This window comes from Haliotis rufescens, unplaced genomic scaffold, assembly GCF_023055435.1.
Source record: "Haliotis rufescens isolate VD_foot unplaced genomic scaffold, xgHalRufe1.0.p SCAF_11, whole genome shotgun sequence".
Taxonomy (NCBI): domain Eukaryota; kingdom Metazoa; phylum Mollusca; class Gastropoda; order Lepetellida; family Haliotidae; genus Haliotis; species Haliotis rufescens.
Window position 1 is genome coordinate 33,040,842 of NW_025963791.1, and position 23,105 is coordinate 33,063,946.

General features: G+C 40.9%; 1 protein-coding gene across 6 annotated transcripts in view; it reads right to left on the reverse strand.

The window, feature by feature from the left end:
• Nucleotides 1–278: 278 nt before the first annotated feature.
• LOC124132487 (E3 ubiquitin-protein ligase Midline-1-like) overlaps nucleotides 279–23,105 on the reverse strand; it is a 28,654-nt gene continuing 5,827 nt past the window's right edge. The window contains exons 1-4 of one of the 6 annotated variants that reach the window (XM_048392607.1): nucleotides 5,511–5,661; nucleotides 4,222–4,519; nucleotides 2,896–3,329; nucleotides 279–2,832 (exon numbers count right to left, since the gene is read on the reverse strand). In XM_048392607.1, the coding sequence (XP_048248564.1) occupies nucleotides 1,702–2,832; nucleotides 2,896–3,329; nucleotides 4,222–4,519 (1,863 nt within the window). In that variant the 5' untranslated portion in view covers nucleotides 5,511–5,661 and the 3' untranslated portion in view covers nucleotides 279–1,701. Of the gene's footprint in view, nucleotides 3,330–4,221; nucleotides 4,520–5,510; nucleotides 5,713–15,656; nucleotides 18,715–19,747; nucleotides 20,046–21,055; nucleotides 21,218–23,105 lie in introns of those variants that run through there. The other 5 variants (XM_048392603.1, XM_048392605.1, XM_048392602.1 and 2 more) reach the window with 5 other exon arrangements.

Genomic DNA, 23,105 nt, shown 5'->3' on the forward strand with positions numbered 1-23,105 from the left:
AGATTCTATTTCCAACCTTTTCAGCTGTAAAGAGTAATATCAAGTGTATCCGGCGTAAAAAAGTACAGCTGACCAGCTCCAGTGGCAGAGAGAAAAGGTATGCCAGTTCATCGTGGCGTCATGGTAACCGATGATGTCACACTGGTCTGCAAAACATTGTGACGCAACTTTAATGTAGCGGTACCTCCTGTGGAATCCAGTTATGGATTAAGAATTTACTTCATTATGTTTTTGCGTGCATGGACGTGTAAGTACATGACAGACAATGGTATAGGGTCATGTTTTTTATTTGTGAAAAATACATTCTGCTCTTGCTGAGTGTAAATGCTATTTATAACGATACAATGATTATGTGTGCGGTACAAACAAGTAAAAGAAATCGATTGAAGTTTTCTTTCAATGATTTCAATGATTTTATTTAAACTGGGGACTATGCATATCACGGGCGAGCCACCGCGAATTCCTACGACGTCACGCAAGTAGTTCGCTAGTGGGCGTGGGCTAATGTTATTTCAGGTTAACCAATCTATTGCAACGGACTCGCTTGCAATTTATTTATTTAAGAATTAACTTAACAATATTTATTGTGTTTGGAGGTATAAACCTAAAAAAAACTTGTGCGCATACCATGCGTTAATCTGTGTATAAAACGCAGAGTGTGCTAGCCCTCTAAGCACAAAAATACATTTTACAAGTCAACAAAAACAACTTCAAAGGCTGTCTATTAAGTCATTAACAAAAACAAAGAGCAGACGATTCAAAATATCACAATGTACAGCGCAATAGTGCAACACAAGATCTGCCAACTCTATTATCAGCCAGTCATGAAACAAATCCGAGGGTGTGCGTGGCCTAGTGTTTGTTCAGTTTATGCAGAGTAAACTAAATCTATTTTATGGTCTCTGATTATGGAGCAGAAGAACAAAAATAATTTCATTTTTAAACAAGCAATAACATGGAATCACTTACAATTTTTTTTTTGACAACTGAATAATGAATGTACTATGCCTACAACACTATTATAATCTGTATAGATATGGATACAATTGTAGAAGTGTTTCCACCGTACAAGTATAATTCAGGAGCTATTTGTTATTAAGTGGCTCACCATAACGTTCCACAAAGCAAACTTCATGGCATCACAAACATCCTACATGGAACACCCTATCTACTATCTAGTAAAGTAAAAACATTCTATGACCACGGTGCAATGGACCATGTACCTAACATGGTACTGAATGGAGCTGGGACGAGTCCAAATCTACAGCCCGGGTAACCAACCCGACCTGGGAACCCGCTGATGGTCTCAAGAGATTGGAACTCATTAGTGCCATTAAACAATATATCAAGTGACCACCCACAGGTCCAAGTAGTCATGTGAACACTTCAATAACAAGTAAACCATATCATATCTACTAAGAATAGAGTGAAGTATTGGTATCTCTTGAGCAGATTGAGATCAAACCACGGGCTTTTCGCCTTCCCGGCCGACACTGTACTTACTGGAAGACGGAGGCGATTTAATAAAGAGAACCAGGCTGCTAAACACATAATGTGATGTGTAAGGATGTGGAAATAATGTCTGTGGATACACCTTTGTATAATCATTCACACCCCAATCGGAAGAGTCCATTTTGAGTTGTTATAGTGAATTTAACGCCAGTGATAGTGATGACTGAAGTCATGCTATCATTGATATGACTACATGAAGTTTACTTCGTGTATCTGACCTTCATCACACACAAACAGTGTGTCATGTCTATCGACATACAATCCCCATGGATCACAGCCAATGTCCTTATGATCCGTGACACAATCCCCTGTCTCTGTCAGTCTTGTAACCTTACTGATGTCTGCAAGCAGGATGTCTCCTGTTGGAGAAGTTGAAATACCAAAAGGGTCGAGTGATCCGTCTCCAGTAGGGGCGTATCTCCACACAACATCTCCCTCTAACGTCACACATGTCACAGACTGCTCCCCCCTGTCAGACACGAGTATGTTGCCCTTGTTGTTGACACACATGTAGTCGGGGCAGGCAAACAGTGTCTCATTGTTGTGTGTAGTGACTGACCTCAGCACGTGTCCCCCCATGTCCAGGATATCAACACAGGCGACACCACCTGCTGCTAGAGATGAAGGTCTCAGAACAGCTAGACTGAAGTACGCCTTGCTTGTTGTGATGGTTGAGAGCAGCACCAGCTCTGGGGTCACTTCTACTGTTACAATCTTCGAGGAGTCAGGGACAGCAACCATCACCTGGTTCTCCTTCAACTGTGTTACACCACGTGGAGAGTTATCCAGGGGAAGTCTACTTTGACGCAGTTGATTGTTTCTAGTGTAGAAGGATTTCACACACTTGTTCCTTCTGTCAGTGACTACAACTGTCTGTATACCATCTACAATCAGGACTGTGATGTCACGTAGATCAGGCTCCACCTCATCACCCGCCATCTTCCCATCTATCGTGTCAACCAGCAGTGGAGGCGGCAGACATGTGCCCTGATCCTGGTATGTGACGTCAATCTTCCCCAGCTGTAGGTCATCTAGGATGTGCTGGACGTTGTCAGTGTCAGGTGTGAACCTGATGTCTCCTATTCTCCGTGTGTCTTCTGTGTCTGAGTCCCTGACATCCCCCAACTCTACAGCCCCCGACTCCCAGGCCTGATACGCGTCATACAGGTCCATCTCACAGTCCGATACCAAGGCCTGGTCAATGAACTCACAATGTTGTCTGTACATCTGCATCTCAATCTCTTCAAGTTTAACATCTGCTTTAAGTTGCTTAGTTTGTTTGTCTGTAATATCCTTGACTTCATTCATCAGCTGTTTTTCTTTCTGCTTGATGTTAGCGATGGCTCTCTCAACAGCAGATTTGATGTGACTTTCTACTGCTACTTTGTTTTTCTCAATTCCGCTAACCTTCTTGTTTGTTTTCTGAACAATTGTGTGCTTTCTATGAATTTTCTTTGACAAATGTTCAGCGTTTTTTCTCAAGTGGTATTTCATTGTTGGCATCATTGACTGAATGGTAACGACTGACTCACATTTCCTGTGGTAAATAACACAACATGTCTGACACACAGCTTCGTTGCAGTCTTTACATACAAGCTTTATAACCTCATCCTTGTGCTCCCTGCACACGACCTTGCGCCTCCTCTTTACCTTGACCTCTCCTGAAAGGTCACAGATTTCATGGTCATGTGATGCTGGATTTGCAACATGCATCTTGGCACATCTCTCGCAGAGGGACACTTGACACTCAGAACACCATGAGGCTCCAGGAGTTGTCTCCCCTAACTTCTCACACACTGAGCAACATGAAGCGGAACCTGTAAGTGGACATGTCTATAGTTATTTGACATATCAGGACAATATTAATATAAATTAGAAGATTGAGAATCCAGGTAAAATCACCCCCTCTCAACTATTTTCAATGCACGAATAGGGCGGTGGGTGTAGGCTTGGAGTTTCAAGTGTTGGCTCGTCACGCCCATGGGTTTGATGTGTGAAGCCCCATATTGGCATGATTGACAGTGGCGTGAAACTGAACTCATTCACCCAGTTATGTACATGTAGTTTTAACAGGTACAATTGCACTTATAAGTGTACAGTTCTGATCACTATCATCACGGGCGGTAGGGAAGCCTTGTGGTTTAGGTGTTAGCCAGGTTTGATTCTCCACTTGAGTAAAATGTGTGAAGCCCATTTCTGGTGTCCCCCGCAGTGATATCGCTGGAACTTTGCTGAAGGCTGCAAAAATACTCACTCACTCACTCACTCACTCACTCACTCACTCACTCACGCACTCACTATTATCAACCTGAAACATTCTATCATAACAAATACCCTTTTCATAAACTGCCATTTGTAGATGTTTTCCGATAATAATATTTTCAAGGGCTTTATGGATGATCTGATTATATTAGCATCATGTAAAACGATAATAATCAGCAGGCCAGTGCACATTGTCCCGACGTCAAAATATATTGTAAATATGTCTATGCCGCGATTACAGTTGGAGTCATGTTTGTAACAAATTAATATTTTTGTGAAGTCAATTGGTATCATTGAACATATTGTTAACAGCAATACTGTAATTATACTGCATGGTTAAACAAATAACGAGTACCCTTTAACATGCCTTCATTACAAACAGGATTCTTATTAACAGATTTCAGTTTGTGAAATGAATGTGTAATTTATAATATAATAAACCAATACCGGTTTTTACAACGTCAGCTTGAGTGTCAATAAGCCCCTGTATAATGGTGCTGGGTTTGATCTGTCCCGCCCACTCCTCCACTGGCCTGCTGGGGTGGGGGACCTTGGTATCTTGTCGACAGAAGGCACATGGGATCGTCTTGGACTGTATAGCATCTGGTCTTGTTTGGATGTATGCAGTGACACATTTCCTGCAGAATGTGTGATCACACCTTAGTGTACAGGGGTCTGTGTACAGTTCCTGGCAGATCACACAGGTGAGGAATTCTGTAACTTTCTCAGCCCGCGACGTCGCCATCTGTAAAACATAAATAACTGTTCACTTTTCGTAGAAATAATTTCAGCTGAAGTTGTTCCTTCTTTCTAATGGCGTTACATGTGTTTTGTTTGAGACAATAACATTTCTTGAGTGCGACTTCGGGCTAACCCTCCATATCAAGCTGACACGCGATGATATAACTGAAATACTGCATAACGCAGCATAACACCAAACACACTCACCACTAAGTATGCTGAAACGCCTCTGTAAACCCATGTCGAATGAGTAATTTACATATCATTTCTTGTCACAAAAGTAACCATATCGACCAATCCATAGTGCTACAGGAATAACAGATGCTACATAGCGTTACTTCATGTCATGCAAGGTGTTTCAGAAGCGTGTGTCTATGTATTTGTTTATACTATTGTTTCAATAAAATATGTTCCTACATTATAGTTTTTTTTATGAATTCTGTCAAAAGAACAAGCTCGATCGTTGTTTCAACACAATAAAAGATTTACCTTGAATAGATGAACCGAAACTTAATATATGAATATATTGTGATCATGTGAGATCAGGATTGATGTCAGCTTCACTTGTGTAGATGTGGAGATAAACTGTCGTCATTGTTTGAAATGTTCATTTGTTTTCATATTAAAAGCTAACTTTAAAACAACTACCAATAGGGTCTTGTATTGATGACCTGTAATCCACCTCCGTCAACACCAACCAAGCCTTGCTTTACTGATAATGGACACGCCCCCTCACAGTACAATACAAGGGAGGTAACTGTGAACGTTAGTATTCAGGACCAAGTCAACATGTCTTTATTGTGTCATTTTTACACCTCGACGAATGACTTCGTTTACCTGAATGTCAAACATTTGTAAAACCCATAACAATTAAAGAAATTTAAATCAATAAACTTTACATTTTTTTATTTTCTTGGGGCCAACAATTCCTACTTTCGGTTTCACTTCCTTTAATGTTTCGTGTGTTTTTAAGTTTAAATTTAAGAAACACAAACCTTATATAAGTTTGATGCTGTCGATGTCCTGAATATACAGGTATACTAGTTCTTCATGTGAACTGTGTGAGACTAAATTGTATGTCCTGGATGCCTTGAAATAACCAAATCCCGCCGAGGTACACACCTGTGCCTACCTGTCCCTTCCGCATGACATACAGGGGAGGTAACTGCGAAATCGCGACTAGTGGTGATTCAAAAGCGATCAAATCTGATGACGACGTAGGTTCCTGGATCGAATCAAGGATGATTCTTATAAGGTCGAAAGAGATCGCACATTTCAATATACACACACAGTACACATTGTTAACAGTATTTATGTAATATCCTAAGATGTTTTACACATTCGTATTTGTACAATTATGTGCGAACATGTACACATGTAATGTTGTTTATAGCATTACAAGAAGTAAAAAGTTGGACAAGCAGCTATATGGAAGGTGTGGCGATCGAGATATGATAGATGTTACAAATAAGAAATATACCACAGATACAATAACTTTCTTGAAACGTAAATAACAATCTTACCAGTATTTCAAAGTAATCCGAACGGGCAAATCAACACACCGTCATGTAAACATCTTAAGCCCGAGAAACATGTAGGTGTTACACCAGTCTTACACCAGCAGGATTCCTGTGGCCTCCGTGTGTTACAAAAAATAAATATTAAAAGTCATGTATACTGTTGTGGTCAGAAGCATCAGATCACTAATCGAAGTCACGGAGTGTAATGTTAGTATCAGATATGTTCACTGCATGCAGAATAATCTCTTGTTTCGTTTTACTTGAACACAAAACCCGCATATGTAGCACGTGCGATACCCTACAGGTAATCTTATACTTGTTTCCCTCAGTTCGTATGATTACTGATGTTTAGCCTCTGAATATAGCATGATAGCAATTACTGATTCAATACACGAGAATTAACGTATGCATTTACGTGTTTTCCTATTTCTTGATGATTTATTGATGTAATGATACATGGCCCTGATCGAGTTAGGATCTGTGCGATGAAGGAATATCCCTATTTACTTCTACAGGACGGTGTTCCTTTCCATATATCTATTGAGATAGTGTCATCTCAATAAGTAGGTATATCCTGGCTGAATGAGTAGTTATCTCACGATAGGCTGCGTTTACAAATACAAATTTACACTTTAGTCTGTGAGTGAAGAATGTAACCCTATGGGGACGTTACTATTGACATCTCATTGAGTTGCATTGTCATGCTGAAGGGTCACCCTTTGATGGACAGCTGTGCTTTAAAACGTGTTGATAAATATAACTATGGATTTATGCTGTATGTGTTGAATAATGATATCCTACTTCAATATCTCCTATGACCCTACAGAAAACTACTGAACACTCATTTATATATGTGTGAGACTGGAAGAAACTTGAAACGAAACAGCTGAGAAGCTAGCTAAAGTTAATTGTTTGTTTTAGTTGGCAACATGAATTCTTATATCAACCAAATAAGGATTGTAAAAGCATTCAAACATTTGTCTAAATTATCCCTGCATTCGCTGCATTCAGCAATATTCCAACTATATGACGTCGGCCTGTAAACAATCGAGTCTGTACCAGACAATCCAGTTATTGACATAATGAGCATCGACCCACGTCATTGGGATACGATGATATGCATCAAGCAACTAGCCTGACCACCCGATCCCTCGACAGTAACTGCACAAAATGTCCAATACCCTGGTGAGAATAAGAATGAGATCCCACTTTCAGATGAATATGTAACCATGAGATCCCACATTTAGATCAATATGTAACCATACGATGACACATCTAGATGAATATGTAGGCATGAGATCCCACCTTTAGATAAACACGTCAGCATGAGATCCCATTTTTAGATGAACTTGTAAGCATGAGATCCCAACTTTAGATGAACATGTAAACATGAGATCCCACTTTTAGATGAACATGTAAACATGAGATCCCACTTTTAGATGAACATGTAGGCATGAGGTTCCACTTTTAGATGAACATGTAGGCATGAGATCCCACTTTTAGATGAACATGTAAGCATGAGATCCCACTTTTAGATGAACATGTAAACATGAGATCCCACTTTTAGATGAACATGTAAACATGAGATCCCACTTATAGATGAACATGTAAACATGAGATTCCTCTTTTAGATGAACATGTAAGCATGAGATCCCACTTTTCGATTAACATGTAAACATGAGATCCAACTTTTAGATGAACATGTAAACATGAGATCCCACTTTTAGATGAGCATGTAAGCATGAGGTTCGACTTTTAGATGAACATGTAGACATGAGATGCCACTTTTAGATGAACATGTAGATATGAGATCCCACTTTTAGATTAAACATGTTAACATGAGATCCCATTTATAGATGAACATGTAAACATGAGATTCCTCTTTTAGATGAACATGTAGGCATGAGATCCCACTTTTAGATTAACATGTAAACATGAGATCCAACTTTTAGGTGAACATGTAGGCATGAGATCCCACTTTTAGATGAACATGTAAACATGAGATCCCACTTTTAGATGAACATGTAAACATGAGATGAACTTGTAAGCATGAGGTTCCACTTTTAGATGAACATGTAAGCATGAGATCCCACTTTTAGATGAACTTGTAAGCATGAGATCCCACTTTTAGATGAACATGTAGGCATGATATCCCACTTTTAGATGAACTTGTAAGCATGAGATCCCACTTTTAGATGAACATGTAAGCATGAGGTTCCACTTTTAATGAACATGTAAACATGAGATCCCACTTTTAGATGAACATGTGAACATGAGATGAACTTGTAAGCATGAGATTTCAACTTTTGATGAACATGTAAACACGGTTTGAAATTAATAACAATCGCAACTAAAATCTGAAGCATATTTATTTTCAAACAACTCAGAAAATGAATGTCTGCCAACATTTAGCTGATCACTCGCACTCCTTGTGGGATAAAGTTTGCAATAGTAAGTAAGGGATAAGTAATAAACATCTATCACGTCAGATACAATATATTTGTTAATGGATGCAGGCGGGTTTTGTGTTTTAAAATACAGATTCAAGTAAACTCCATAAGTTACTTTTTATCCTAGTAAAAGCTGCTCTACAAGTCTTCCTGTTTCGCCTGCACCTTTCTCAATCGTTGTTTTGTGGCTGTGTACAGGTCGTGAGACGTGATGTTCTCAGCCCTGTCATAGAACTGGCGGAACACCTGCGCGTTCATATGGTAGAATGCCAACTCATGCTTTCGGCGATGGTCGGGGACGATTTGGCCGTTTTCGTCAAATTTCGGTGCACGTAAAGGACTTTCGCGACAGGCTTCCCGGCTTTAGTTGCATCAAGCGCCTTGTGAAGTTTGTCACAGAGGAAACACTCATATCCTGAAGCAGCCTTCCCAAAACGTCCACCTGCGTACTCCCCTGGTGATATCCGGGCGAGTTCTGACTTCAGCGTTGGATTTGAAATACCCGTGTGTTTGAATTGGAGGTATGACTCATACTGTTCGTCGTTCCGATCAAGCTGGTTGATGAACGCAGCCAAGTCTTGAATAGTGTCAAAGTCTTCGACCAGAATCGCTGATTTGGTGGATGGTAAAAAGTCCTGAAAGTACGTTTTAAGTAGAGCTGATTTTAAATTGCATTTATTTGAATAGAACAAACTACAATCAGAAAAAAAAGATGTATAATAATTTCAATTCTTTCCGAGGCTGAGAGCTAAGATTCTAGTCGACTACAAGTTTGTTCAATTCATGACAAATTTATTTTTAAATTCCTTTCACGCTGTTAATGCCACAGTGCACATTTATAACATGACCATAAAACAGAAATGATTTATCGGCGCAGACGCACTTTAATATTCATTCTTTATTCGTTAGTTTATCTTTCTTCGTTAGTTTTTCTCATTCAGTTCTTCAGATAATAGAAACAGATCACAATGGGGGTTCACAGTTTCAAATCATATATTAAGTTACTGTATTATTGTGTCTGGATGTGTCCTCGAAAGTTACATGAACATTTAGGCGTATATGCATCAAACGTAGAACCGGTGATTCTGAAATTGTGGTTGAAAAATAATCCTGATGATAACAATGGTTCAGCTACAATCTTTCTTGAGTGAACCCTCCACCTGTGCATGGATGACCAGCTACTCCGTTAGGCTGGAGTAACGACCATCAGTTGAGTAGCTTAATGCAAAACGTTTTCATTCATCCGTTACACGAGACGATAACTATATTGAAGACCAAAGCTTACCCTCTGCCCTATCGTAGTCGTTTATTGTATCGATGTTGTTTAGAACATGTAATTATGATTATGCCTTTACATCTACGACTTACGACTTTGTGTGTCTTGGGTACAGCCTAAGAAAATATATAATTACTTATATACCCTCACGAAAATGCCACCACACAAACAAGACATGTCACCCATCTCACCGCGAGTTTTTGTCTCGTGGTCCAAGCATAAGAACATTTACTCTCACCGAAATGTGTCCACACACAGAAGTCATCTCACCCTGATTGTCGGCGAGCCGAGCACAATAGGGACAGTTCCCACCTGTAGAGGGCGCCACAACTTCTCTGTGATGTAGTCGTCACAGATGGCGTTCTCAAAAGCTATAGCAAACTTGTAGCGGGCGACAAGTCTCAAAAAGTCTGGCTTCAAGAAGCCTGCTATACCGTCGAGATTCTTGAATCTTTATGCAACAGAAAGAGAATGGTTACAGTTTAATAGTTGCAAAGTGCTGTGCTCTTCATTCTACACTGCGTGCATCTTAACAAAATAGATAGACTTGCCCAGTCTACATATTGATAATATTGAGTGCATGCAGGTCGGAAATGTGGTAAAAGATTATGAGCTGTACTGACCATGCTATATATTATGATAACAAATTAACATTGTGTTAAAATGATAACGAGCCCAGTTACATGTATGCCATGGCCTAAACAACGGATTCCATTTGCCTCCAAAATATCATAACATATATGACTAAGTGAAAACAGGCTCGGGATACATGATGTGTGTGTGTGTGTGTGTGTGTGTGTGTGTGTGTGTGTTTGTGTGTATGTGTGTGCGCGTTTCTGTGTGTATGTGTGTGTATGTGTGTGTGTGTGTGTGTGTGTGTATGTGTGTGTTTGTGTGTGTGTATGTGTGTTGGGTTGATAATATTCGTCGAAAGTGCATATTCCCTGTGTATGTGTGCATGTCTGCATGCATATGTGTGTGTCGTTATGCGTGTATGCCTGTGTGTGTGTGTCTTCATGTGTGTATGTGTATGAATGTGAATGTTTGTGTCTGTATGTGTGACTGTATCAGTGTGTATGTGTATGTCTGTATGTGTGACTGTATCAGTGTGTATGTGTGTGTCTGTATTTGTGTATGACTGTCTATATGTCTGTGTGTGTGTCTGTATGTGTGTGTGTCTGTATTCGTGTATGTCTCTCTGTATGTCTGTGTGTGTGTCTGTATGTGTGTGTCTGCATGTGTGTGTGTCTGTATTCGTGTATGTCTGTCTGTATGTCTGTGTGTGTGTCTGTATGTGTGTGTCTGTATTCGTGTATGTCTGTCTGTATGTCTCTGTTTGTGTCTGTATGTGTGTGTCTGTATTCGTCTATGTCTGTTTGTATGTCTGTGTGTGTATATGTTTGACTGCATATGGTTCAGGTGGACTCACTCTTCTGGGAAGTCCTTGTTGTGGAGACAAGGGCCGTAGGAATCTACATCGACGTATTTCTGCAACGTCGTGACGTACTGCTCCCTGTTGGATGGTGTGTTGCAGTCGCTGTGGACAAATATAATTGGAGCTAGGCCACCATCTGTCCTCATCACGTTCTTTCTGTCTGTGGGGACTAAATATTCTTTACTGAGCAGTGTCTCTTTGTTTGTCAACCAGTGGGTGGTGAGCGGGTAGTCAGAACCCCTCTTGAAAGTCGATGTGTAGTTGAACAGCTCTGTAGTGCTCCTGAATGAAAACAGCCAATCTTTGTTCATGGGCGACTCTTCGTGGATCAATGCCCAAATATCGCCATCCTTCCTTGGAAAAGGAAGACCACTCGACAGAAAGAATGAGCCGTAAAATACGTACATCTGAAAATATAAATGGAACATTGATAGTCCCTCTGACAAAAGGTACAACTTCTGACTGTGTATGTTCTGAAGGCGTCACGGACGAGTGTGCGCAGTGTGGCCATTTGACGCCAAGGTTGTCGTGCGTTTTTCGCTTTGAAAGAAGAGGCTGTTGTGACGACGTTTTTAATGTTGCGGTGAACACGAATGAAATCAAACTATCTGCGACAGGTATCAGCAAACTTACTGATGCGAGACTTATCTCTAAAGTTCATGTCAGTCTAATCCCCTATAACCTACATAATATATCGCGATAATGGCCGGTTGTAAGAACACTGAAATCATGACGCTCCATGTAGGTATATACTTTTGGGTAGTTTCTTTCGCAAACATGCCTACACACATAGTTGACATGATCGACCGTTTGTACTGGTAAAGCTTAATGTGACGGTGACACAATTTCAGTAACACATAGAGCAGATAAATTGCAATGGAAGCGTCACTCAGTAGCCGTCTCATCCAAAATTATCGCAAACATTTACCGTGTATATGTTGTCATGGTTACTCACCATGACTTCCTGATGCTGCAGTCGTGTCTTGTTCCTGGACACGAGACATCTCTGTTGCGTCTCACAGGAGATGACATAATCAGGATATTTGCCTGTCGACTCCCACCAAGTCAAGACTGGCAGGGTGGCGTGACTCTCATCCACCTCATAGCTGACGACTTGCCCTGCACAGTGAAAATGTAAACATAGCTCACTCCAACCTCTCTGTCGGTGGGTGGGAAGGTGGTTGGGACGGTGGGTGGGTCGGTGGAAGGGTGGGTGGATCGGTGGAAGGGTGGGTGGATCGGTGGAAGGGTGGGTGGGTGGGTCGGTCGGTCGGTCGGACCACGCTTCTCAGGTCACGGTCATGGCAGACTGTCAATATTCAAGTCTGGGCCAAACAAACCTTGAATTTAAAGCATGAGCCCCGATGAACGACAGGTTTCGATCCATGTCGATTCGCACGAAAATCGAAGCATCCTGAGAACCAATTCTACCCCGGAATCACCATGGAGACCATGTACTACATCAGGGCATGGGAGGTTACAATGTCTGAAGAGATGAGTGCCATTCCCTCACCATAACATACAGAACCAGTTCTATCAACTCTGTCCCATCCAGATTCGATGACTGAAGATACAGGGATACAGTTGCAATATGGCTTGGTTCGTTAACATGAATGCTCCATGACTCCAGGTGACTGAAACATGCTGACCCCAACACATGACACACACAACGCAACTGATGAAAGAAAGATGTTTTACCGTATTCGACGTAATAAGCGCCCAGGGCGCTCTCCAAATTAGAAATAGGGGGCCCTTATTAGAATATAATTTTCGTGAGAACAAAAAACACTTAAAAGATAGTTGCAGTAAGGTTAAACGTCCTTTTGTAGATTTAAAAACGAAAATGCGTCGGGTACGTTGCTGGGGTAGGCAAGGATATATGCTGTTCAATTTAACTGTGTTACTTCCCGTCTTATACAGAGATACCTTTAGCTGATATGTTACTGGCCTTCGTCGAATTAAAATCGTATTAAAATTCAATTGATCTTATTTCAGTCATGCTTCACATAATATTTAAAGATATCTAAGCAAACAGAGAAATACTTGTCATACGGGCTATATCCCGAACTGTTTTTGACCTTGTCCACAACGCTGCCAAGTTCACGTGCACAGCGAACTTCATTAGCTACACTTTAATATCAGTATGGACATCTCTGAGATGTGCCTGCAATGCTAATCGTCAACAATCTGTGCATCACGAAGTGTCTACGTCTACGTTCACGAGGAATAACAATCTGGGAATTGTGACTGTAACAAGCATGAAGTGGAAATTGAATGAGGAGTTCCAAATTATATATTTTCACTGTTTACTTTAGCATGAGAAAATACATTGTATGTGTTTATATCCTGAAACATCAGCAAGCCCTGTTTCCTGATAGACGAAGCCCGTCGAAGGCTGACCATGATGTGAGGTTTCAAATTTGTTTGTAAACATAGTAAACACATAAATCAGTCATTCGAACTATTTTGGCTCTTAGTTTTACAAATCGTCACTTCCTTAATTAACCCGTCTTGATTATCATGAGTTCGTTTTCGTCAACATATACAGTGAGTCTCTTGTGCAGGATTAATACACTGTCACAATTTGTTTTCTCAAACACACTCTTATGAAACATGTTATAGACCATGGAAGTGATCATAACCTTGTTATAAATGAAGCTATAGGCATGTGACTATCTGACTTTAAAAGGGCAACAATACAACTTTCTGATGCAACGTAAACTTTTAACTCACTTACTTAGCAGATTCCAATAAGCAAGTCAAACAAGTCAAGATTATAGTCCATTATATGGAAACTCTGAATCTGCGAAGAAAAAGCCATCCACTTTTCAATACTTTCAACATTAGAGTGTTGATGTCCTTTAAAATTGTCCTGCACAAGACAACGTTAGGGCTGAAAGATGAACACAGATATTCGTGAGGTCAGCTGTCACCTATTTTGGTGAAGTCCAAATGGTTTGGATATATTGTTGATGGTGGCAAAAAGGTTCGGGACATTTAAGATAAGGTTGGGGTGGGTCTGCTTGCATTTTGGCATGTAATGCAAACACCTGTTTAGTTGTTTTGTTGTAGTTGTGTGTGACGGCACAATGACTTAACATGTCCCAGACGTGCAGTATTGGGATACATTCCATGACGGATCTGTGCTATAGGGAGAGTTACGTAAGAACAAGTATAAAATACCGTGAAGAAAAGTTATTATAATTGCATGCACAAATATAATTGTGTTGCTAGACGTCATATAATTTTTCCCGATTCCTTGACCGTGTGCTTTGGTAGAATATTCTCAAAGATTGCCAACAATGAAGATGTTTTATTCAAACCTAACACTTTGGTTTTAGTGTCATGATATGCTCCTAATATTAATCTCATGCATAAAGCAGGTTCAAAACATAATTCGAACGTGAACAGACGGGTAGATGGCTACTAGGGCTGAGATGAGTCCAAATTTACTACCCAGGTACCCGACCCCCTATTACCTGACCCTACCCAGGTACCCAACTCCCTATTACCTGACCCAACCAAGGTACCCGAACCCCTATTACCTGAACCTACCCGGGTACCCGACTCTCTATTACCTGACCCTACTCAGGTACCCGACCCCCTATTACCTGATCCTACCCAGGTACCCGAACCCCCATTACCTGACCCTACCAAGGTACCCGACTCCCTATTACCTGACCCTACCCAGGTACCCGACTCCCTATTACCTGACCCTACCCAGGTACCCGACCCCCTATTGCCAGACCCTACCCAGGTACCCGACCCCCTATTGCCTGGCCCTACCCAGGTTCCCTACAACCTGGCCTGACCCGACCAGGGAACCTGCTGTAGGATTCGAGTAGGGTAGAAAATGCCTGATTAGAAATGTTTTACCGGAGCCCTGGCAAAACCCCTTGAGATACATGTATATACGAACTGATCATGCACACACTGAGGTTGACTGAATCCTTACCTCTACTCAGATATATAAATGTCAGAAAGAATACGTGGATCGTCAGAAAGAAATAGGAAACATTAGTGATTTGTGGTGTTGCCATGGAGTTTTATTGTTATTGAACAATATAGCACGTGAATAATATAACCGCGGGTCCGGGTAATCTTGTGGGTGCCAAGATCCAACCCAGGCCCCACCAAACCCAGCCCTAATGGCTAACAACAGAAGTGCACGAGGTGAGATTCTGTTTAGAATTCTTCCAACCTTTTCAGCGTTAAAGAGTAATATCAAGTTTCTCCAGTGTAAAAAATTACAGCTGACCAGCTTCAGTGGCACAGAGAAAAGGTATGTCAGTTGATCGTGACGTCATGGTAACCGATGATATCACACTGGTCTGGAAAACATTGTGACGCAACTTTTATGTAGCGGTGCCTCCTGTGGAATCCAGTTATGGATTCAGAATTGACTTCAATATGTTTTGCGTTTATGGAGGTGTAAGTACATGACAGACAATGGTGTTGGGTCATGTTTTTTATTTGTGAAAAATACATTCTGCTCTTGCTGAGTGTACATGCTATTTAAAACGATCTAATGATTATGTGTGCGCTACAAATAAGTAAAAGAAATCAATTGAAGTTTTCTTTCAATGATTTCAATGATTTTTTTTTAAACTGAGGGCTATGCATATCACGGGCGAGCCACCGCGAATTCCTACGACGTCACGCAAGTAGTTCGCTAGTTGGCGTGGGCTAATGTTATTTTAGGTTAACCAATCTAATGCAAAGGAGTCGCTTGCAATTTATTTATTTAAGAATTAACTTAACAATAGTTATTGTGTTTATGGAGGTATAAATCTAAAAAACTTGTGTCCATACCATGCGTTAATCTGCGTATAAAACGCAAAGTGTGCATGCCCCTCTAAGCACAACAATACATTTTACAAGACAACAATAACAACTCCAAAGGCTGTCTATTAAGTCATTGACACAAAGAAAGAGTAGGCGATTCCAAATATGACACTGTACAGCGCAATAGTGCAACACAAGACCCGTCAACTCTATTATCAGCCAGTCATGAAACAAATCCGAGGGTGTGCGTGGCCTAATGTTTGTTCAGTTTATGCAGAGTAAACTAAATCTATTTTATGGTCTCTGATTATGGAGCTTACACACAAAAATAATTTCATTTTTAGCCAAACTATGACATGGAATCACTTGCAGTTTATTTTTTGACAATTGAACAATGAAATGAACTATGCCTACAACACTATTATAATCATTATAGATATGGACACAATTACACAATTGTAGAAGTGTTCCTCCGTACAAGTATGATGCAGGAGCTATTTGTTATTAAGTGGCTCACTATAACGTTCCACAAAACAAACTTCATGACATCACAAACATCCTACATGGAACACCCTATCTACTATCTAGTAAAGTAAAAACATTCCATGACCACGGTGCAATGGACCACGTACCTAACATGGTACTGACTGCAGCTGGGACAAATCTACAGCCGGGGTTACCAACCCGACCCGGGAACCCGCTGATGGTCTCAAGAGTTGGGAACTCATTAGTGTCATTAAACAATATATCAAGTGACCATCCACAGGTCCAGGTAGTCATGTGAGCACTTCAATAACAAGTAAACCATATCATATCCACTAAAAATAGAGTAAAGTATTGGTATCTCTTGAGCAGATTGGGATCAAAACACGGGCTTTTCGCCTTCCCGGCCGACACCGTACTCACGAGAACACGGAGCCGGTTTAATTAAGAGAAACGGGTTGCTAAACACATAATCTGATGTGTAATGATGTGGACATAATGTCTGTGGATACACCTTTGCTTGATCATTCACACCCCAATCAGAGGAGTCCATTCTGAGTTGTTATAGTGAATTTAACACCAGCGATAGTGATGATTGAAATCATGCAGTGGTTGATGTGACTACATGAAGTTTACTTCGTGTATCTGACCTTCAGATGATTTCGTGTATCTGACTTTGTTCACACACATACAGTGTGTCATGTCTATCGACATACAATCCCCATGGATCACAGCCAATGTCCTGATGATCTGTGACATAATCCCCTGTCTCTGTCAGCCTTGTAACCTTATTGGTGCCTGCAACCAGGATGTCTCCTGTTGGAGTAGTTGTGATACCATAAGGGGTGAGTTCTCTGTCTCCGGTGGGGGCGTATCTCCACACAACATCCCCCTCTGACCTCACACATGTCACAGACTGCTCCCCCCTGTCAGACACGAGTATGCTGCCCTTGTTGTTTACACACATGTACCAGGGATCGGTAAACAGTGGCTCCTTGTTGTGTGTAGTGACTGACCTCAGCACGTGTCCTGCCATGTCCAGGATATCAACACAGTCATATGTACATGTTGCCAGAGATGGAGGACTCAGAACAGCGAGACTGACGTACCCCTTGCGTGTTGTGATGGTTGAGAGCAGCAGCAGGTCAGGGGTCACTTCTACTGTTAAAATCTGACTGGATTCAGGGACAGCAACCATCACCTGGTTCTCCTTCCTCTGTGTTACACCCCATGGAGAGTCATCCAGGGGAAGTCTACTTTGACACAGTTGATTGTTTCTAGTGTAGAAGGATTTCACACACTTGTTCTTCCTGTCAGTGACTACAACTGTCTGTATACCATCTACAACAAGGACTGTGACGTCACGTAGAGAAGGCTCCACCACATCGCCCGCCATCCTCCCATCTATCACATCAACCAGCACTGGAGACGTCAGACATGTGCCCTGATCCTTGTATGTGACGTCAATCTTTCCAAGCTGTAGGTCATCTAGGATGTGCTGGACGTTGTCAGTGTCAGGTGTAAACCTGATGTCATCTATTCTCCGTGTGTCTACTGTGTCTGTGTCCCTGACATCCCCCAACTCTACAGCCCCAGACTCCCAGGCCTGATACGCGTCATACAGGTCCATCTCACAGTCCGATACCAAGGCCTGGTCAATGAACACACAATGTTGTCTGTACATCTGAATTTCAATTTCTTCAAGTTTAACATCTGCTTTAAGTTCCTTTGTTTGTTTGTCTGTAATGTCCTTGAATTCATTAATCAGTTGTTTTCCTTTCTTCTCAACACATTTAATGTGATTTTCTACTGCTATTTTGTTTTTCTCAATTCCGCTAATTTTCTCGTCTGTTTTCTTAACAATTGTTTCTTTTCTATGTATTTTCTTTGATAACTGTTTAGCATGCCTTCTTAAATGGTATTTCAGGTTTGACAACATTGACTGAATGGTAACGACAGACTCACATTTCCTATGGTAAACAGCACAACATGTCTGACACACAGCTTTGTGGCAGTCTTTACATACAAGCTTTATAACCTCATCCTTATGTTCCCTGCATATGACCTTGCGCCTCCTCTTCACCTTGACCTCCCCTGAAAGGTCCCAGATCTCATGGTCATGTGATGATGGACTTGCACGATGTATCTTGACACATCTCTCGCAGAGGGACACTTGACACTCAGAACACCATGAGGCTCCCGGAGTTGTCTCCCCTAACTTCTCACACACTGAGCAACACGAAGCGGAACCTGTAAGTGGACATTTCTATAGTTATTCGACATATCATGACAATATTTATATAAAAAAGATTGAGAATCCAGGTAAAATCACCCCCTCTCACCTATTTGCAATGCACGAATAGCGCGTTGGGTGTAGGCTTGGAGGAAAAGTGTTTGCTTGTCACGCCCATGGGTTTGTTGTGGAAGCCCTGTATTGACATGATTGGCAGTGGCTTGAAACTGAACTCATTCACCCAGTTATGTACATGTAGTTTCAACAGGTACAATTGCACTTATAAGTTCTGATCACTATTATCATGGGCGATGGGGAAGCCAAGAGGTTCAAGTGTTAGCCAGGTTTGATTCCCCACATGAGTAAAATGTGTGAACCCCATTTCTTGGGTCTCCCGCAGTGATATCTCTGGAACATTGCTGAAGGTGGCAATTACAATTACTCTTACAAGTGTATAGTTTCGATCACGATTTTCACGGGCGGTAGGGAAGCCTTGTGGTTTAAGAGTTAGCCAGGTTTGATTCCCCTCATGAGTAAAATGTGTGAAGCCCATTTCTGGTATCCCCAGCAGTGATATCGCTGGAACATTGGTGAAGGCGGCAAAAAAACATACTCACTCACTCACTCACTTTTATCAAACTGAAACATTCTATCATTACAAATACCCATTTGTAGATGTTTTCAGATAATAATTTTTTCAAGTGCTTTATGGATGATCTGATTATATAAGCATCATGTAAACCGATAATAATCAGCAGGTCAATTAGCATTGCCGATGCACATCGTCCCGACGTCATAATATATTGTAAATATTTCTATGCAGTGATTACAGTTGGAGTCATGTTTGTAACAAATGTATATTTTCTGGAGTCGATTAGTGGATTCAGTTGGTATCATTGAACATACTGTTAACAGCAATACTGTAATTATACTGCATGTTTAAACAAATAATGAGTACCCTTTAACATGCCTTTATCACAAACATGACTCTTATTAATAGATTTCAGTTTGTGAAATGAATGTGTAATTCATCATATAATAAACCATTACCTGTTTTGACAACGTCAGCTTGAGTGTCAATCAGCCCCTGTATAATGATGCTGGGTTTGATCTGCCCCGCCCACTCCTCCACTGGCCGGCTGGGGTCGGGGACCTTGGTATCTTGTCGACAGAAGGCACAGGGGATCGTCTTGGACTGTACAGCATCTGGTCTGGTTTGGATGTTTGCAGTGACACATTTCCTGCAGAATGTGTGATCACACCTCAGTGTACAGGGGTCTGTGTACAGTTCCTGGCACATCACACAGGTGAGGAACTCCGTCACTTTCTCAGCTCGCGACGTCGCCATCTGTAAAACATAAATAACTGCTCACTTTTCCAAGAAATAATTTCAGCTGAACTTGTTCCGTCTTTGTAATGGAGTAGCATGTGTTTTGTTTGAGACAATAACATTTCTTGAGGGCGACTTTGGGCTAACCTTCCATACCAAGCTGACACGCGATGATATTACTGAAATACTGTATAAAGCGGCATTACACCAAACTCACTCACTCCATCATGAACTGTGTGCACCACTAAGTATGCTGAAACGCCTCTGTAAATCCATGTCGAATGAGTCGTTAACATATCATTTCTTGTCACAAAAATGACCATATCGACCAATCCATAGTGCTACAGGAATAACAGATTCTAAAATCGTGACTTCATGTCAAACAAGGTGTTTCAGAAGCGTGTGTCTATGTATTTGTTTATACTATTGTTTCAATAAAACATGTTCCTACATTATAGTTTTTTATAAATTCTGTCATAAGAACAAGTTCGATCGATGTTTCCACACAATAAAAGATTTACCTGGAATAGATGAACCGAAACTGAATATATGAATATATTGTGGTCATGTGAGATCAGGATTGATGTCAACTTCACTCGTGTAGATGTGGAGGTAAACTGTCGTCATTGTTTGAAATGTTCATTTGTTTTCATATTAAAAGCTAACTTTAAAACAACTACCAATAGGGTCTTGTATTGATGACCTGTAATCCACCTCTGTCAACACCAACCAAGCCTTGCTTTACTGATAATGGACACGCCCCCTCACAGTCACAATACAAGGGAGGTAGCTGTGAACGTTAGTATTCAGGACCAAGTCAACATATCTCTATTGTGTCATTTTTACACGTCGACGAATGACATTGTTTCCCAGAATGTCAAACATTTGTAAAACCCATAACAATAAAAGAAATTTAAATCAATATACTCTACATTTTTCGATTTTCTTGGGGCCAACAATTCCTACTTTCGGTTTCTCTTCGTTTAATGTTTCGTGTGTTTTTAAGTTTAAATTTAAGAAATACAAACCTGACATAAGTTTGATGCTGTCGATGTTCTGAATAAACAGGTATACTAGTTCTTCATGTGCACTGTGTGAGATTGAATTGTACGTCCTGGATGCCTTTAAATAACCAAATCCCGCCTCGGTTCACGGCTGTGCCTGTCCCTTCCGCATGAAATACAAGGGAGGTAACTGCGAAATCTCGACTAGTGGTGATTCATAAGCGATCAAATCTGATGGCAACGTAGGTTCCTGGATCGAATCAAGGATGATTCTTGTAACAACGCAAGAGATCGGCATATTTCAATATACACACACGGGACACACTGTAAACAGCATTTTTGTAATATCCTAAGATGTCCTACGCATTCGTATTTGTACAATCATGTGCCAAAATGCATGTAATGTGGTTTGCAGCAGAACAAGAAGTAAAAGGTTGGAACAGCGGTTATGTGGCAGGTGTGGTGATCGACATGTCATAAATGTTCCAAAAAAGAAATATACCACAGATAAAATAACTTTCCTGTAACGTAAAGCAAAATCATACCAATATCACTAAGTAATGTTAACGTGCACACCGTCATGTAATGCAAGTCACTGCAAAAATGAAATAATCTTGAAAGTGATATTGGTCCCTATATTTTCACCTCATCTCCGGGGCTTAGTGTGTAATTATAGCATGGTACGATATATTATCGCGGTAGTCAAATTATAATGGATGGTAATGGCGCACGCTTACAAACTTATTAAATATGTCATACACAAAATGCTTGTTCTTTGTTCACCTTTTATGACACATCAATTAGGATTGATCGATGCTGATTGTCTTTACCGAGTTCGGTAAACAAATTACCTGTCATTGGCGACACAAGGGATGGCAGCTCTGTATTACCGAGGTATGGCTATGTTGTGGCGTGATACATGTGGATCATGTGGCTTCACTTCCTAATTTGTATTATGCACAATCGGTATGCATACAACCTACGTTGGGTCAAGGGACTTCGTCCAAACAAATGGGTTCTTTTCTAATCAATTAGAATGGAGGCAGTGGGTATTTCCACTTCAAATACATTCAAGAAACTACCATGAAAAAGTTAAAGTGTGTATACGTGACATACTACAACGAGTCCTGTATTCGATCATGCGATGAAATATCGTGCTTAGATTTGCATAAGTAAACAGTCGACATGAGTGTGGATTACGAGACTTACTGATACCGCAATAATATAGGGCCCGCGATAATATAGAGTCATATCCTGTAATGATACCAGCCTCATTCAAATCCAACCCTCGTGCTCGCTACAGGTTCATAAAGAGCACAAAGATCTGGTTTTAATGAGAGTGTAGTGACACCAGGTGTATGTTGAGAGATTCACAGCCACATGACGTCCTGGCTTGATATCTGAGTTGACCTTATTACACAGGAGGCTGGGCGGATCACCAAGGGAGTCTATCTGGTAGTGACCTCGGACACAACGAGGAAGCAGATGTTGAACCAGGCTGACTGCATGGAGAAGATACCAGTGTACAAGCCAAACTGAAAATACCATTTTGTCCATTTTCTCAGCTATCTATCTATCAGATGCGTTGAGGCTGATATGGCGCAAGGGTTTGTGGATACATTTTGCTTCTTTGTGTGATGTTTAGTTTCTACTTATTCAAGGGTTTAATAAATTATTCAGTCAGCAAATCATATAAATTAAATGTTGGAAAATAAATATATAAATAAATTCCCATGTGGATTCTGGGTTAGAACAGAAGGCCACAGTGAAAGAGACTACATGGATCGTGTGGTCATGCTTTTTGACATTCTTGATTGCGTGTCATTGTGACAGCATGGGGTGTTGCTCATAATATCACTAGTTTGTCTGACCCAGTCGCTGTTACCAACAGGCCTCTGTGAAATAGCTGGACATTTTGCTGAGGGCAGGGTCAATCATGTAACAAAGAAGCCATAGTGTGTGTGGGTTAGAATTGGTCCCTAGTAACCTAGCGACTGCAATAGATCGTTTGACGTGTTGTGTCACCATAACCGGACATCATGAGACATTTGTCCCAATATCAACCATTGGTCTG